General features: G+C 40.3%; 1 protein-coding gene across 1 annotated transcript in view; it reads left to right on the top strand.

The window, feature by feature from the left end:
* Nucleotides 1–4,038, top strand: part of DNAI3 (dynein axonemal intermediate chain 3) — a 247,185-nt gene extending 243,147 nt beyond the window's left edge. The window contains exons 20-21 of the mRNA XM_053693156.1: nt 2,408–2,530; nt 3,746–4,038. Coding sequence (XP_053549131.1) covers nt 2,408–2,530; nt 3,746–3,883 — 261 coding nt within the window. The 3' untranslated portion in view covers nt 3,884–4,038. The remainder of the gene's footprint in view (nt 1–2,407; nt 2,531–3,745) is intronic.
* Nucleotides 4,039–16,349: the final 12,311 nt, after the last annotated feature.

Here is a 16,349-nt window from a genome sequence, read left to right as displayed (position 1 = left end):
ACAAGAAGGTTTAGAAAAGGGTTTATCTGCTAGTTCGTTAAAGGGACAGATCTCAGCTCTCTCTATCCTTTTACACAAAAGTCTGGCAGACGTCCCAGACGTTCAGGCTTTTTGTCAGGCTTTGGCTAGGATTAAGCCTGTGTTTAAGACTGTTGCTCCGCCGTGGAGCTTAAACTTAGTTCTTAACGTTCTGCAAGGTGTTCCGTTTGAACCTCTTCATTCCATTGATATCAAGCTGTTATCTTGGAAAGTTCTGTTTTTAATGGCTATTTCCTCGGCTCGAAGAGTCTCTGAGTTATCGGCCTTACATTGTGATTCTCCTTATCTGATTTTTCATTCAGATAAGGTAGTTCTGCGTACTAAACCTGGGTTCTTACCTAAGGTAGTCACTAACAAGAATATCAATCAAGAGATTGTTGTTCCATCATTGTGCCCTAACCCTTCTTCAAAGAAGGAACGACTTCTGCACAATCTGGACGTCGTCCGTGCCCTGAAATTTTATTTGCAGGCAACTAAAGATTTTCGTCAAACTTCTTCCCTGTTTGTCGTTTATTCTGGACAGAGGAGAGGTCAAAAAGCTTCGGCTACCTCTCTCTCTTTTTGGCTTCGTAGCATAATATGTTTAGCCTATGAGACTGCTGGACAGCAGCCTCCTGAAAGGATTACGGCTCATTCTACTAGAGCTGTGGCTTCCACTTGGGCCTTTAAGAATGAGGCTTCTGTTGAACAGATTTGCAAGGCTGCAACTTGGTCTTCACTTCACACTTTTTCAAAATTTTACAAATTTGACACTTTTGCTTCTTCGGAGGCTGTTTTTGGGAGAAAGGTTCTACAGGCAGTGGTTCCTTCCGTGTAAAGATCCTGCCTGTCCCTCCCGTCATCCGTGTACTTTTAGCTTTGGTATTGGTATCCCATAAGTAATGGATGACCCGTGGACTGACTACACTTAACAGGAGAAAATATAATTTATGCTTACCTGATAAATTCATTTCTCCTGTAGTGTAGTCAGTCCACGGCCCGCCCTGTTTTTTACGGCAGGTCTAAATCTTAAATTAAACTCCAGTCACCACTGCACCCTATAGTTTTCTCCTTTCTCGTTTGGTTTCGGTCGAATGACTGGGAGTGACGTAGAGGGGAGGAGCTATATAGCAGCTCTGCTTGGGTGATCCTCTTGCACTTCCTGTTAGGGAGGAGATATAATCCCATAAGTAATGGATGACCCGTGGACTGACTACACTACAGGAGAAATGAATTTATCAGGTAAGCATAAATTATATTTTTATTTGGGTCTCTCCGTTTTAAATAAAAGTTATTTAAAACGTAGAGTGCCTTCCCTGCTACTTTTATCATATATATATATATATATATATTTATATAAATATATATATATATGTATATATATAGAGACAGAGAGAGAGAGAGAGAGAGAGAGGAATATCTAATTAAAAATACATAGAACATATTCTGCTGTCTACGGAACATTGGAATGTTAAATATTTACAGTAAATACACAGTATAACATTTTATTAAAAATTAATATTGCATACATATGTTTTTCATGTTCGGTATAGGGGGATAACTGCAATACCCCAGAAAGTATGCAAAAATACGTGAGTATCATCTCAGATGGCATGACTAAGGGGTTAACCCCGAAACGTTGCTAATTTTTAAAGGGTCTTCAATAAATAATATTTTTTTACCATATTGTGCTGGTACTCACGTATTTTTTCACCTACTTAACTTCAAAGGACTCCAATGCCCTATATATATATCTGTATATGTATACATATGTGTATATATGTGTAAATAGTATTTACTAAATACATATAAATACATATGTACAAACACCAGCGATAAACCCCTTTTCGATTGCGCGTAACTGTCATTGCATCACTCGTAATCTGGCCCATATTTGGGAAACTAATATCAAATGGCCTCTAAATACTATTAACAACAAAATATCCAATTGCTATGTGTGTTCTATATTAAAAAAAAATTTTTATATGTGTAGCAACAATTTTAGCAATCTTTTGTATATATTTGGCAATCATTTTGCTTTGCATTGCATTGCTGTTTGAGGTTGATTACTTACTTTATAGTGCATTAGTTACATACAATGCACCATTTGCGTTATAGCATTTAAATAAATATAATGGAAAATATGGTGAGCAAAACAAAATTAATTCTCTGAAAGAAAGGGAGAAAGAATTCCTAATAACAGGATGACTAAGGTTTATGTACCATCAATGGATTGACGATCAAAACATAACATTTATTATGGGAACACTTTAAAAAATGCGTTTTCCTATGATGATTTCATAGGGAGCGCTGGGATTTAGTCCTTTAAACTTTATAAATATATAAATTAAACTGAGAGGAACTGATAAATGTTTCTTTCTATGTGCAGAATTCCAGCATTCAGCGTTACTTTGAAAGAGAAGTCAAACATCTGGAATATTATGACCAGCGTATAAACTTCTGGGCTGCAGAAAAAAGAAATTTAGAATTGAAGGAAGTCAACAAAAATGAAGTAAGTGTGCCAGCGTCATGATGGACTAGTTAATTGCATTGGCTGTGTTGGTATAATATATAAATAACCAGTGGTTAGAAAAAGAAAGTGATATATTTTCTGGATTTTATAGCCATATGACATAGCATATAGGTCTGTTACAAATGTGTTAGTATATACACATAGAAAACTATTCCAACCCATTCACATTTGCAAGTTTTTCACACCATAAAAAATGTTAGTTTTTAAATATGTTTAATAGGACATGAAACCCAAAATGTTTATTTAATTATTTAGATAGAGTGTAAAAGGGCCTTTTGTAGGGCATTGCCTAAAGTGATTTTAGCTCTTTTGAAAAAAAAAAAGTTACAAACCCCCCTATATTAAAGTAACCCCCACCCCCACAAAATAACAAAATCTAACTTTAAAAAACCTAGCCTATAAAAAAAAATATTAAAAATAACAAACCCTATTCTTAAAAATAAGAAACCTACCCCAAAAAAACCCTATCTAACCCCAAAAATGTTACTCACAGTTGATGGGGACTCCAGCTCCTGTTGATCCAACGTTGGGCCCTCTTCATCCTTAGGCAGACTTCTGCGTCCTCTTCTTTCCCGCCTTCGCTCCGCAATCTTCTGTTCTTCGGCTCTCTTCAGAGAGCCCTCCTCTTCATGCAGTTTAATAAAGAAATAGACGTATAGCTCAAACGACTCTTTTAAACCATAAAATATGTACAGATCTTAAGCACGGACTCCAGAATGTTCATTTACATACCTCCCAAGTGTCCCGGATATTGCAGGATTGGCACAGGTTGGGAGCTATGCCCGCTGTCTCTCCAGCAGGACAAAGTCCTGATTTCCAAGGGAAGCCCAGCTCTGACCACAACATGCCCAATTTCACACAACCCAACCCCACTCATGGCATGTCTGGCCTTGCCTATAGCACACCACCTGCCCCTTCTGCCCCAGCTCCAGGAAAGCCTCAAGGAAATTTGAAGAGTTATGATTTAATGATGACAATGTTGTGTTGGATGCTTTTTGGAAGGTCTTTGAAATACCCTTTAGAAATTCCATCTTCATATATACTTAATTTTAGCAATTTTATTAATCAAAAACATAGTTCTTCTGATGGATTGGAATGGCTTATTAAAATAGCAGAAAAATGTAAATGTAAATAAATGCATGTGGTACCAGATGTCTGGTCTCTCACTTTTGTAAACTTTTCTTTTCCTTGAAGGAAAGCAGCCCACTTGCCAAAACAAAGGAACAACTTGAGGACCACTTTCTCAAAGAATATGAGGCCTTCTTGGAGTTGGAAAAATCACTTATGGCTGAACTTGTCATTAATAAAGTGTCAGAAACTGCATCAGACTGACCAGAAGGAATACAGTTTTCATATCATAGTGTTTAATATATAAATAATAGATTTTACACCTATATATTTTCATTTGAATACATTGCAAAGTGTGTGATTTTCAATTGTTGATTTACTATGTAAAATAAAATACATTTTTGCAATGACCGATCAGACTTGCGTTTTCAGAGCTTTCTTGAGTACAGTTGATGTATTTCTTTATTATTCAGGGTAAATATGCCTGATTAGTAATATTTTTTACATTTTACTGACCTATAACCGGGTGTTCAGTTAGCAGGGGTATCAAGCTTAATATATCTGGGAGCCACTAGCAAAGTGTTCTCCTGTGGGGGCCTCTGGAACTGGCTAAATTAGGAACTGGAAGTGACATTTTTCTAAGTAGTAGCACAAAGTGAGATTTTCTAATCCCATACTAGACATACACAGTCATCTATATATCTTGTGAATGCCAAGTGATCATACTGGAACTTTATAACAGTGTAAAAAGGGCGTTTATCCAAGCAGTGGAAGGTGAGTCTACATTGGCAATGCTTGTCTTTATAGTTGTCTTGTGAGTGCCTGAACAGAACATTATTATTATCATTTATTTATTTAACATCAACTAGTTACTCTTCTTAGGACCCCCCAAAAAATGAGGGGCCCTAATTAATGATTTATCTAATAAACAAGGTTGAGGGCCACATATGGCCCTGGAGCTGGTAGTTTGAGACCACTGAGTTAGAGGCAGCTGATGTCACATGTGGACCACCAAGATGTTTTTTTACTCTCAGGTCACAAGATACATTTGAGTTGTAAGTTTAAAGGCGGACAGGTTGCAGATTGTGTGTTGATTAGTTGGCACAGTAGTGTGCGGAAACCTTTGTGCTGTGCTGGGGAGTAGAGAGTGTAATGCATTATAGAAATGTATTCATTTTCATTGTATAGGGGCCACTAGCATTAGTCTACACGCACTCATCTCACTGTGTAAAAATGACGGTCAGTGGGATTTATTTTTAACGTCATTGTGTGACAATAGAGTCATTGGTTTTGGTGGTGTTCTTTCACATGGTGTCACTTTGAGTTAAAGGGACATTGAACTGCTGGGCACAATTACAGTATCAGGATATTGTTTTCCATGCTGTGCTATAGCTCTTGTCAAAGCCATACTCTTATTTTTACCACTTTCTGGTGCCGGTTAGAACACAAACTTTGAATTTCAAATAAGTAGTATATTTTCTCTGACAAATTTCAGTTTCCTTTTATTTCCTTACACCCTGTATCATGTGACAGCCCATCACCCAATCACATATATATATATATATATATATATATATATATATATATATATATATATATATATATATATATATATATATATATATATATAATCATCAGTGTCCCAGTGGGATAGGCACAGTCCTTGTATACAACTGCCAGGGTGCATATCAAACAAACAATATGATAGTATAGAAAAAGATAAGCACTCACTGGATTTATAAAAATATTAACTTTTATTGACTTAGATTAAATGCCCAACAAACTAGCAGAGTCTTTAAGGTATGAGGGGGCACTCTTCACCACAGGTTGTAGAAAGTGATCAATATATCTGACCATATTAGATAACAAGGACTCCCTTGCCGACACAGTAATACCAAGAGGTTTGAATACACATACGGATTATAGCCCTTTCTATGGCAATTGATTAATTCCAGCAGGATTGTACATGATTGGTCGATCTATGACTGGTTTCTAACATTCTCTAATTGGCATGGAAGATGGATAATATATAAGGGGAGCGGATAACTTTGGTGATTTAATTTAAGAATTATACTGTGTACATATTGAAAGTTATAAATGATAATCAAGCATATGTAGATATTTTGTCCTGTAATGGATATGTCTACTACTTTTTGGCTCATATTGTGTTTAAGCCTGATCTTTGGGGTTCTGCCTTGTTGATAGAGGATATACAGCATAATATACTGTGTTAGAATGTATATAATTTCTCCAACATAGGTGTGTCCGGTCCACGGCGTCATCCTTACTTGTGGGATATTCTCTTCCCCAACAGGAAATGGCAAAGAGCCCAGCAAAGCTGGTCACATGATCCCTCCTAGGCTCCGCCTACCCCAGTCATTCTCTTTGCCGTTGTACAGGCAACATCTCCACGGAGATGGCTTAGAGTTTTTTAGTGTTTAACTGTAGTTTTTTATTATTCAATCAAGAGTTTGTTATTTTGAAATAGTGCTGGTATGTACTATTTACTCAGAAACAGAAAAGAGATGAAGATTTCTGTTTGTATGAGGAAAATGATTTTAGCAACCGTAACTAAAATCCATGGCTGTTCCACACAGGACTGTTGAGAGCAATTAACTTCAGTTGGGGGAACAGTGTGCAGTCTCTTGCTGCTTGAGGTATGACACATTCTAACAAGACGATGTAATGCTGGAAGCTGTCATTTTCCCTATGGGATCCGGTAAGCCATATTTATTACGATCGTAAATAAGGGCTTTACAAGGGCTTATTTAGACTGTAGACTTTTCTGGGCTAAATCGATTCATTATTAGCACATATTTAGCCTTGAGGAATCATTTTATCTGGGTATTTTGATATAATAATATCGGCAGGCACTGTATTAGACACCTTATTTCTTAGGGGCTTTCCCAAAGCATAAGCAGAGTCTCATTTTCGCGCCGGTGTGGCGCACTTGTTTTTGAGAGGCATGGCATGCAGTCGCATGTGAGAGGAGCTCTGATACTTAGAAAAGACTTTCTGAAGGCGTCATTTGGTATCGTATTCCCCTTTGGGCTTGGTTGGGTCTCAGCAAAGCAGATACCAGGGACTGTAAAGGGGTTAAAGCTTATAACGGCTCCGGTTCCGTTATTTTAAGGGTTAAAGCTTCCAAATTTGGTGTGCAATATTTTTAAGGCTTTAAGACACTGTGGTGAAAATTTTGTGATTTTTGAACAATTCCTTCATGTTTTTTCGCAATTGCAGTAACAAAGTGTGTTCAGTTTAAAATTTAAAGTGACAGTAACGGTTTTATTTTAAAACGTTTTTTGTACTTTCTTATCAAGTTTATGCCTGTTTAACATGTCTGAACTACCAGATAGACTGTGTTCTGAATGTGGGGAAGCCAGAATTCCTATTCATTTAAATAAATGTGATTTATGTGATAATGACAATGATGCCCAAGATGATTCCTCAAGTGAGGGGAGTAAGCATGGTACTGCATCATTCCCTCCTTCGTCTACACGAGTCTTGCCCACTCAGGAGGCCCCTAGTACATCTAGCGCGCCAATACTCCTTACTATGCAACAATTAACGGCTGTAATGGATAATTCTGTCAAAAACATTTTAGCCAAAATGAACCCTTGTCAGCGTAAGCGTGGCTGCTCTGTTTTAGTTACTGAAGAGCATGACGACGCTGATATTAATATCTCTGAAGGGCCCCTAATCCAGTTTGAGGGGGCCAGGGAGGTTTTGTCTGAGGGAGAAATTACTGATTCAGGGAACATTTCTCATCAGGCTGAATCTGATGTGATTACATTTAAATTTAAGTTGGAACATCTCCGCATTTTGCTTAAGGAGGTATTATCCACTCTGGATGATTGTGAAAAGTTGGTCATTCCAGAGAAACTATGTAAAATGGACAAGTTCCTAGAGGTGCCGGGGCTCCCAGAAGCTTTTCCTATACCCAAGCGGGTGGCGGACATTGTTAATAAAGAATGGGAAAGGCCCGGTATTCCTTTCGTCCCTCCCCCCATATTTAAAAAATTGTTTCCTATGGTCGACCCCAGAAAGGACTTATGGCAGTCAGTCCCCAAGGTCGAGGGAGCGGTTTCTACTTTAAACAAACGCACCACTATACCCATAGAGGATAGTTGTGCTTTCAAAGATCCTATGGATAAAAAATTAGAAGGTTTGCTTAAAAAGATGTTTGTTCAGCAGGGTTACCTTCTACAACCCATTTCATGCATTGTCCCTGTCACTACAGCTGCATATTTCTGGTTTGATGAACTGATTAAGGTGCTCGATAGTGATTCTCCTCCTTATGAGGAGATTATGGACAGAATCAATGCTCTCAAATTGGCTAATTCTTTCACTCTAGACGCCACTTTGCAAGTGGCTAGGTTAGCGGCTAAGAATTCTGGGTTTGCTATTGTGGCGCGCAGAGCGCTTTGGTTGAAATCTTGGTCGGCCGATGCGTCTTCCAAGAACAAGTTACTAAACATTCCTTTCAAGGGGAAAACGCTGTTTGGCCCTGACTTGAAAGAGATTATCTCTGATATCACTGGGGGTAAGGGCCACGCCCTTCCTCAGGATAGGCCTTTCAAGGCAAAAAATAGACCTAATTTTCGTCCCTTTCGTAAAAACGGACCAGCCCAAAGTGCTACGTCCTCTAAGCAAGAGGGTAATACTTCTCAGGCCAAGCCAGCTTGGAGACCAGTGCAAGGCTGGAACAAGGGAAAGCAGGCCAAGAAACCTGTCACTGCTACCAAGACAGCATGAAATATTGGCCCCCGATCCGGGACCGGATCTGGTGGGGGGCAGGCTCTCTCTCTTCGCTCAGGCTTGGGCAAGAGATGTTCTGGATCCTTGGGCGCTAGAAATAGTCTCCCAGGGTTATCTTCTGGAATTCAAGGGACTTCCCCCAAGGGGGAGGTTCCACAGGTCTCAGTTGTCTTCAGACCACATAAAAAGACAGGCGTTCTTACATTGTGTAGAAGACCTGTTAAAAATGGGAGTGATTCATCCTGTTCCATTAAGAGAACAAGGGATGGGGTTCTACTCCAATCTGTTCATAGTTCCCAAAAAAGAGGGAACGTTCAGACCAATCTTAGATCTCAAGATCTTAAACAAATTTCTCAAGGTCCCATCGTTCAAGATGGAAACCATTCGAACTATCCTTCCTTCCATCCAGGAAGGTCAATTCATGACCACGGTGGATTTAAAGGATGCGTATCTACATATTCCTATCCACAAGGAACATCATCGGTTCCTAAGGTTTGCATTCCTGGACAAACATTACCAGTTTGTGGCACTTCCTTTCGGATTAGCCACTGCTCCAAGGATTTTCACAAAGGTACTAGGGTCCCTTCTAGCGGTACTAAGACCAAGGGGCATTGCAGTAGTACCTTACCTGGACGACATTCTGATTCAAGCGTCGTCCCTCCCTCGAGCAAAGGCTCACACGGACATCGTCCTGGCCTTTCTCAGATCTCACGGCTGGAAAGTGAACGTGGAAAAGAGTTCTCTATCCCCGTCAACAAGGGTTCCCTTCTTGGGAACAATTATAGACTCCTCAGAAATGAGGATTTTTCTAACAGAGGCCAGAAAGACAAAGCTTCTGGACTCTTGTCGGATACTTCATTCCGTTCCTCTTCCTTCCGTAGCTCAGTGCATGGAAGTGATCGGGTTGATGGTAGCGGCAATGGACATAGTTCCTTTTGCGCGCATTCATCTAAGACCATTACAACTGTGCATGCTCAGTCAGTGGAATGGGGACTATACAGACTTGTCTCCAAAGATACAAGTAAATCAGAGGACCAGAGACTCACTCCGTTGGTGGCTGTCCCTGGACAACCTGTCACGAGGGATGACATTCCACAGACCAGAGTGGGTCATTGTCACGACCGACGCCAGTCTGATGGGCTGTGGCGCGGTCTGGGGATCCCTGAAAGCTCAGGGTCTTTGGTCTCGGGAAGAATCTCTTCTACCGATAAATATTCTGGAACTGAGAGCGATATTCAATGCTCTCAAGGCTTGGCCTCAGCTAGCGAGGACCAAGTTCATTCGGTTTCAATCAGACAACATGACGACTGTTGCGTACATCAACCATCAGGGGGGAACAAGGAGTTCCCTAGCGATGGAAGAAGTGACCAAGATTATTCTATGGGCGGAGTCTCACTCCTGCCACCTGTCTGCTATCCACATCCCGGGAGTGGAAAATTGGGAAGCGGATTTTCTGAGTCGTCAGACATTGCATCCGGGGGAGTGGGAACTCCATCCGGAAATCTTTGCCCAAGTCACTCAACTATGGGGCATTCCAGACATGGATCTGATGGCCTCTCGTCAGAACTTCAAAGTTCCTTGCTACGGGTCCAGATCCAGGGATCCCAAGGCGGTTCTAGTGGATGCACTAGTAGCACCTTGGACCTTCAAACTAGCTTATGTGTTCCCGCCGTTTCCTCTCATCCCCAGGCTGGTAGCCAGGATCAATCAGGAGAGGGCGTCGGTGATCTTGATAGCTCCTGCATGGCCACGCAGGACTTGGTATGCAGATCTGGTGAATATGTCATCGGCTCCACCTTGGAAGCTACCTTTGAGACGAGACCTTCTTGTTCAGGGTCCGTTCGAACATCCGAATCTGGTTTCACTCCAGCTGACTGCTTGGAGATTGAACGCTTGATTTTATCGAAGCGAGGTTTCTCAGATTCTGTTATCGATACTCTTGTTCAGGCCAGAAAGCCTGTAACTAGAAAGATTTACCACAAAATTTGGAAAAAATATATCTGTTGGTGTGAATCTAAAGGATTCCCTTGGGACAAGGTTAAGATTCCTAGGATTCTATCCTTCCTTCAAGAAGGATTGGAAAAAGGATTATCGGCAAGTTCCCTGAAGGGACAGATTTCTGCCTTGTCGGTGTTACTTCACAAAAAACTGGCAGCTGTGCCAGATGTTCAAGCCTTTGTTCAGGCTCTGGTTAGAATCAAGCCTGTTTACAAACCTTTGACTCCTCCTTGGAGTCTCAATTTAGTTCTTTCAGTTCTTCAGGGGGTTCCGTTTGAACCCTTACATTCCGTTGATATTAAGTTATTATCTTGGAAAGTTTTGTTTTTAGTTGCAATTTCTTCTGCTAGAAGAGTTTCAGAATTGTCTGCTCTGCAGTGTTCTCCTCCTTATCTGGTGTTCCATGCAGATAAGGTGGTTTTACGTACTAAACCTGGTTTTCTTCCAAAAGTTGTTTCTAACAAAAACATTAACCAGGAGATTATCGTACCTTCTCTGTGTCCGAAACCAGTTTCAAAGAAGGAACGCTTGTTGCACAATTTGGATGTTGTTCGCGCTCTAAAATTCTATTTAGATGCTACAAAGGATTTTAGACAAACATCTTCCTTGTTTGTTGTTTATTCAGGTAAAAGGAGAGGTCAAAAAGCAACTTCTACCTCTCTCTCTTTTTGGATTAAAAGCATCATCAGATTGGCTTACGAGACTGCCGGACGGCAGCCTCCCGAAAGAATCACAGCTCATTCCACTAGGGCTGTGGCTTCCACATGGGCCTTCAAGAACGAGGCTTCTGTTGATCAGATATGTAGGGCAGCGACTTGGTCTTCACTGCACACTTTTACCAAATTTTACAAGTTTGATACTTTTGCTTCTTCTGAGGCTATTTTTGGGAGAAAGGTTTTGCAAGCCGTGGTGCCTTCCATTTAGGTGACCTGATTTGCTCCCTCCCTTCATCCGTGTCCTAAAGCTTTGGTATTGGTTCCCACAAGTAAGGATGACGCCGTGGACCGGACACACCTATGTTGGAGAAAACAGAATTTATGTTTACCTGATAAATTTCTTTCTCCAACGGTGTGTCCGGTCCACGGCCCGCCCTGGTTTTTTAATCAGGTCTGATAATTTATTTTCTTTAACTACAGTCACCACGGTACCATATGGTTTCTCCTATGCTATTATTCCTCCTTAACGTCGGTCGAATGACTGGGGTAGGCGGAGCCTAGGAGGGATCATGTGACCAGCTTTGCTGGGCTCTTTGCCATTTCCTGTTGGGGAAGAGAATATCCCACAAGTAAGGATGACGCCGTGGACCGGACACACCGTTGGAGAAAGAAATTTATCAGGTAAACATAAATTCTGTTTTTATATGTGTACAGTACCACACGGTCAGTAAGGACACCTAGTGTCTGTTTGACAATAATATTGTAACTAAATTTTTGCTGAAATTTGCATATTACATGTATAGCCATATTTATTGGCTATAAGCAGTGTTATTGTGGCATGTTGCTATGGTAACCGCTCTGTCATTGGTTTTCGCCTCCCTTCTGGTACATCACATCTGAGACAGTGCCATTAGGGTAGACGTAGCCGATGATGATGCGCGCACATTAGCACATGTCCAGGAGGTACGGCGTCTGTTTTGTTTGGAGTGGTTCCAAGGTAACCGGTCTCCATGCAGGTGCGTGCGTGAGAGGCGTCACAGGATGACGTCACACGCATGACACGTTGGTGAAGTTTGCGAGTTTCCAAAGGGGAATTAAAACGAAGCAGGCTGTTCAGGTAAATATAGGTTCTTAGATTCACTGCGGTGGATCATTGGGGCATTTGACAAAGGGATTGGAATAATCCCGAAACGTTATGCCAATTTTAATCTAAGTCAATAAAAGTTAATATTTTCATAAGTCCAGTGAGTGCTTATCTTTTTCTATACTATATATATATATATATATATACTTTGAACTCTTGCACACGCTCAGTTAGAGCTGGTGTCTAAGAAAGTGTGCAATGAAAAAGACAGTTTGTTAACTGACGTTGGATTTGTCTTTTCTTCTATGCACTGTCCGAATCCTGAAAGTTTAATTTTGAAGGGACATGAAACCTATTTTTTTTCTTTCATGATTCATATAGAGCACTGGTTTTCAAACCTGTCCTCAGGTCTCCCCAACAGGCCCGATTTTCAGGATTTCCTTGGATGAGAGCCGGTAAAATAAATAGGGATGGGCGAATGTTTCTAAAAATTATTATTAACCACTAATCTGCCACCCCTGACATTGCCGCCTCCTACCTACATTTATTAACCCCTAATCTGCCGCCCCCAACGTCTCTGCCACTATACTAAAGTTATTAACCCCTAAACCTAAGTCTAACCCTAACACCCCCTAACTTAAATATAATTAAAATAAATCTAAATAAAAATTACTATCATTACCTAAATAATTCCTATTTAAAACTAAATACTTATCTATAAAATAAAACCTAAGCTAGCTACAATATAACTAATAGTTACATTGTAGCTAGCTTAGGGTTTATTTTTATTTCACAGGCAAGTTTGTATTTATTTTAACTAGGTAGAATAGTTACTAAATAGTTATTAACTATTTACTAACTACCTAGCTAAAATAAATACAAATTTACCTGTAAAATAAAACCTAACCTGAGTTACACTAACACCTAACCTTACACTACAATTAAATAAATTACCTAAATTAAATACAATTACCTAAATTACAAAAAAAACACTAAATTACACAAATTAAAAAAAGAAATTATCAGATATTTAAACTAATTACACCTAATCTAATAGCCCTATCAAAATAAAAAAGCCCCCCAAAATAAAAAAAAAACCCTAGCCTAAACTAAACTACCAATAGCCCTTAAAAGAGCCTTTTGCGGGGCATTGCCCCAAAGAAATCAGCTCTTTTACCTGTAAAAAAAAATACAAACAACCCCCCAACAGTTAAACCCACCACCCACACAACCAACCCCCCAAATAAAATCCTAACTAAAAAAACCTAAGCTCCCCATTGCCCTGAAAAGGGCATTTGGATGGGCATTGCCCTTAAAAGGGCATTTAGCTATTTTTCAATTGCCCAAACCCTAATCTAAAACTAAAACCCACCCAATAAACCCATAAAAAATCCTAACACTAACCCCCGAAGATCCATTTACAGTTTTGAAGACCGGACATCCATCCTCAACAAAGCCGGAGAAGTCCTCAGTGAAGCGGCAAGAAGTCCTCATCCAAGATGGCGTCCCTTGAATTCCGATTGGCTGATAGAATTCTATCAGCCAATCGGAATTAAAGGTGAAAAAATCCTATTGGCTGATCCAATCAGCCAATAGGATTGAGCTTGCATTCTATTGGCTGATTGGAACAGCCAATAGAATGCAAGCTCAATCCTATTGGCTGATTGGATCAGCCAATAAGATTTTTCACCTTTAATCTTGGATGACGTCATTTAAAGGAACCTTCATTCAGGAAGAAGACTTCGATTGAAGAGGATGCTCCGCGCTGGATGTCTTGAAGATGGACCCGCTCCGCGCCGGATGGATGAAGATAGACGATGCCGTCTGGATGAAGACTTCTGCCCGTCTGGAGGACCACTTCTGCTGGCTTGGATGAAGACTTCTCCCGGCTTCGTTGAGGACTGCTTGCCGCTTCGCTGAGGACTTCTCCCGGCTTCGTTGAGGATGGATGTCCGGTCTTCAAAACTGTAAGTGGATCTTCAGGGGTTAGTGTTAGGTTTTTTTAAGGGTTTATTGGGTGGGTTTTAGTTTTAGATTAGGGTTTGGGCAATTGAAAAAGAGCTAAATGCCCTTTTAAGGGCAATACCCATCCAAATGCCCTTTTCAGGGCAATGGGAAAGCTTAGGTTTTTTTAGTTAGGATTTTATTTGGGGGGTTGGTTTTGTGGGTGGTGGGTTTTGCTGATGGGGGGGGTTGTATTTTTTTTACAGGTAAAAGAGCTGATTTCTTTGGGGCAATGCCCCACAAAAGGCCCTTTTAAGGGCTATTGGTAGTTTAGTTTAGGCTAGGGTTTTTTTTTATTTTGGGGGGGCTTTTTTTATTTTGATAGGGCCATTAGATTAGGTGTAATTAGTTTAAATATCTGATAATTTATTTTTTTATTTTGTGTAATTAAGTCTTTGTTTTTTTTGTTATTTAGGTAATGTATTTAATTTTAGTGTAATGTTAGGTGTTAGTGTAACTCAGGTTAAGTTTTATTTTACAGGTAATTTGTATTTATTTTAGCTAGGTAGTTAGTAAATAGTTCATAACTATTTAGTAACTATTCTACCTAGTTAAAATAAATACAAACTTGCCTGTAAAATAAAAATAAAACCTAAGCTAACTACAATGTAACTATTAGTTATATTGTAGCTAGCTTAGGGTTTATTTTATAGGTAAGTACAGTATTTAGTTTTAAATAGGAATTATTTAGGTAATGATAGCAATTTTTTATTTAGATTTATTTTAATTATATTTAAGTTTAGGGGGTGTTAGGGTTAGACTTAGGTTAAGGGGTTAATAAATTTAGTATAGTGGCGGCGACGTTGGGGGCGGCAGATTAGGGGTTAATAAATGTAGGTAGGTGTCGGTGATGTCGGGGGCGGCAGATTAGGGGTTAATAAGTGTAAGATTTGGGGTGTTTAGATTTTTCAGACGGTTTTCCCCATTGATGTCTATGGGGAAATCGTGCACGAGCACGTAAAACCAGCTCACCGCTGCCTTAAGCAGCGCTGGTATTGGAGTGCTGTATGGGGCACAATTTTGCTCTACGCTCACTTCTTGCCTGATAACGCCGGGTTTTTTTAAAACCTGTAATACCAGCGCTGTAGGGAAGTGAGCGGTGACAATAACGTGCAAGTTAATACCGCACCCCTCATACCGCAAAACTCGTAATCTAGCCGCATGTTTACTAATCAGCTGATTATTTCACCTGTGCCCTAGTTCAGATACCCTCAAAATCTGGTCTATTAGGGAGGCTTGTGGACAGGTTTGAAAACCAGTTATATAGAGCATACAATTTTAAACAACTTTCCAATTAGCTACTTGTATCTAATTTTCTTTGTTCTTTTGGTATCCTTTGTTAAAAAGCATACCTAGGTAGGTTCAGGATCTGGGAGCGATCTGCTGATTGGTGACTGCAGATATATGCCTCTTGTTATTGGCTTACTGATGTGTTCAGCTAGTCCCCAGTAGTATATTGCTGCTCCTTCAATAAAGCATATAAAGAGAATGAATTAAACATGAAAACAGAAGTAAATTAGAAAATTGTTTAATCTGAATCATGAAAGAAAAATGTAGGGTTTCGTGTCCCTTAAAGGGACACTAAACCCAATTTTTTTTCTTTCATGATTCAGATAGAGGGGGGTAGTTATCATCGTGTCAACTTTCCTGCCTTCGCCGGCCCAATACTCCCGCCTAAGCTCGCCTCACATCGCCGCCGCAGACCTGAAAAAATACGCCTAAGTTATCAAATAAAGCTGTCAAAAAGCCGCGGGGCAATGAGCAGCGGACTGTGAGAGTTATCACTCATCCGATCTCGCTGCTCTTCGGCTGTTTGACAGCTTTCTTGCTAGCCTGTCACTAAGCACTCACACTAAACTACACTGTTCTACCCCCTATACCGGCGCCCCCGGAGCCCCCCGCAACTAAATAAAGTTACTAACCCCTAAACTGCCGCTCCTAGACCCTGCCGCAAGTCTTATAAATGTATTAACCCCTAAACCGCCGCTCCTAGACCCCGCCGCAAGTCTTATAAATGTATTAACCCCTAAACCGCCGCTCCCGGACACCGCTGCCACCTACATTATACCTAGTAACCCCTATCCTGCCCCCCCTATACCGTTGCCCTCTATAATAAAGTTATTAACCCCTATCCTGCTGATCCCGCACCTCGCCGCAAATAAATAAATAGTTTAACCCCTAAACCGCCGCTCCCTGAACCCGCCGCAACCTATATTAAATTTATTAACCC

The sequence above is a fragment of the Bombina bombina genome, chromosome 10 (assembly GCF_027579735.1).
Source record: "Bombina bombina isolate aBomBom1 chromosome 10, aBomBom1.pri, whole genome shotgun sequence".
Taxonomy (NCBI): domain Eukaryota; kingdom Metazoa; phylum Chordata; class Amphibia; order Anura; family Bombinatoridae; genus Bombina; species Bombina bombina.
The sequence above is the reverse complement of the archived record's forward strand: the minus strand, read 5'-3'. Positions and strand labels throughout refer to the sequence as shown.